Below are 1721 nucleotides of genomic sequence, written 5' to 3' on the forward strand. Positions count from 1 at the left end.
CGAGGGGGGGCCCGCAGCCCCTCGGAACCCCCCCGGGGGAGGCCCAGGGAAGCTTTTGGGGCGATTTCGGGGGATTTTGGCTCCGTTTGGCCGCAGATTTTCGGCGGCTGCCGAGGCCTGGAAGCCATTAGGGCTCCCCCCCCTCCGCGGCCCCCGCAGCTCCCGCCAGAACGGGCGGGGGGTCCGGGAATTGGGGGCTGCGACCCCCCCGAGGGGCCCCGCCGGGAGCGCGGAGCCCCCTCCCCGTTTTTCCCCGTTTTTCCCCGTTTTTCCCCGTTTTTCCGTTGTCCCGGTGGCGGCGGGGGGGTCCCGGTGATGGGGAGGGGGTCCCGGGGGCGGGCACGGAGGGGTTAACGGCGCTTGGCAGCGGCCCCGGGCTTTGGCGGCGGCTGAAAAGGTTCGGGGCGGTTTTGGGGGGGGGTCCCCACCCGGCGGGGAGGAGCCCGGGGGGCGCTGCCAAAATGCCCCCTCCCCTCCCCCCCCCCGGTGCCGTTTCGGGGTCGGGGGTCCCCAAAACCTTCCCGGGACCCCCGGGATGAGCCAGAGCCGTTCTGGGGGTGACCCCCCGAGCCCCCATCACCGGGGACGCGGCTCTCGGGACCCTCCCCGGGATCCCCAAAATCCCCTCGAGATCCCCAAAAATCCCGGGATCCCCAAAAATCCCCGGGATCCCCAAAAATTCTCGGGATCCCCAAAAATCCCCCCGGGATCCCCAAAATCCCCGGGATCCCCAAAAAATCCCCGGGATCCCCAAAAAATCCGCGGTATTTCCAAAATCACCCGGGATCCTCAAAATCCCCCCGGGATCCCCAAAAATCCCCCGGATCCCCAAAATCCCCCCGGGATCCTCAAAATACCCCGGGATCCCCAAAAATCCCTCGGGGTCCCCAAAAAATACGCCGGGATCCCCAAAATCCCCCGGGATGAGCCGGGGCCGCTCTCGGGGCGCTCCGGGAGTCCCCCAAAACCGCCGGGACCCCCCGAATCCCCCCCGGGTCCCCCCGCGACCCCCGGCTTGGGGCGCCCCCGCCCTGGCCCCGCCCACAACAGCGTTAGCCACGCCCACGACCACACCCATCGCGCACAAGCCCCGCCCACTTCTCCCGCGCCTTCTTTTTCCCTCCCGATTTCCGCCCGCGCCTTCAGCCGTTTCCGGCGCGTCACTTCCGGCTCGCGGTAAAGATGGCGGCGCCCTTGCGGCGGGCGCTGCAGGCCCGGGCCCGGTTCCCGGTACCGATCGCGGCCCCGGCGCGGTTTTACCGAGCGGCTCCGCTGCGCCGCCGGCCCGGCCCGGCCCCGCCGGACCCCGAGGATCAGCGGGCGGCCGCGCGGCGCTTCGGGCGGCTCGGGGAGGCCTCGCGGGTGGCGGTGTGGCGGCTGTGGCCCAGCCCCGAGCGGCTCCGGGAGGCGGAGGAGGAGGAGCGCGAGTGGGATCCGCCGCTCCGGGAGGTGGAGGCCGCGCTGGAGCAGCGGGAGCGGGAGGAGGAGCGGCCGGCCGCGCGGCGCTTCGGGCGGCTCGGGGAGGCCTCGGGGGTGGCGGTGTGGCGGCTGTGGCCCAGCCCCGAGCGGCTCCGGGAGGCGGAGGCGGAGGAGCGCGAGTGGGATCCGCCGCTCCGGGAGGTGGAGGCCGCGCTGGAGCAGCGGGAGCGGGAGGAGGAGCGGCGGAGGAGGGAGAGGTGGGGATGGGGGAACTGGGAGCGCTGGGAGGAACTGGGAATGGG

The 1721-nt window shown here is 72.7% G+C and overlaps 1 protein-coding gene across 1 annotated transcript; it reads left to right on the forward strand.

Annotated features, from left to right (window-relative positions):
• Window positions 1–1116: 1116 nt before the first annotated feature.
• Window positions 1117–1676, forward strand: GADD45GIP1 (GADD45G interacting protein 1; the record flags this gene model as incomplete). Its single annotated transcript, XM_057389418.1, has 1 exon — window positions 1117–1676. A coding segment is annotated over exon 1 (494 nt), but the record flags the coding sequence as incomplete, so codon positions are not given.
• Between the last annotated feature and the right edge of the window lie 45 nt (window positions 1677–1721).

This window comes from Malurus melanocephalus, unplaced genomic scaffold (assembly GCF_030028575.1).
Source record: "Malurus melanocephalus ecotype Western Australia unplaced genomic scaffold, MMel_1.1 scaffold_5709, whole genome shotgun sequence".
NCBI lineage: Eukaryota > Metazoa > Chordata > Aves > Passeriformes > Maluridae > Malurus > Malurus melanocephalus.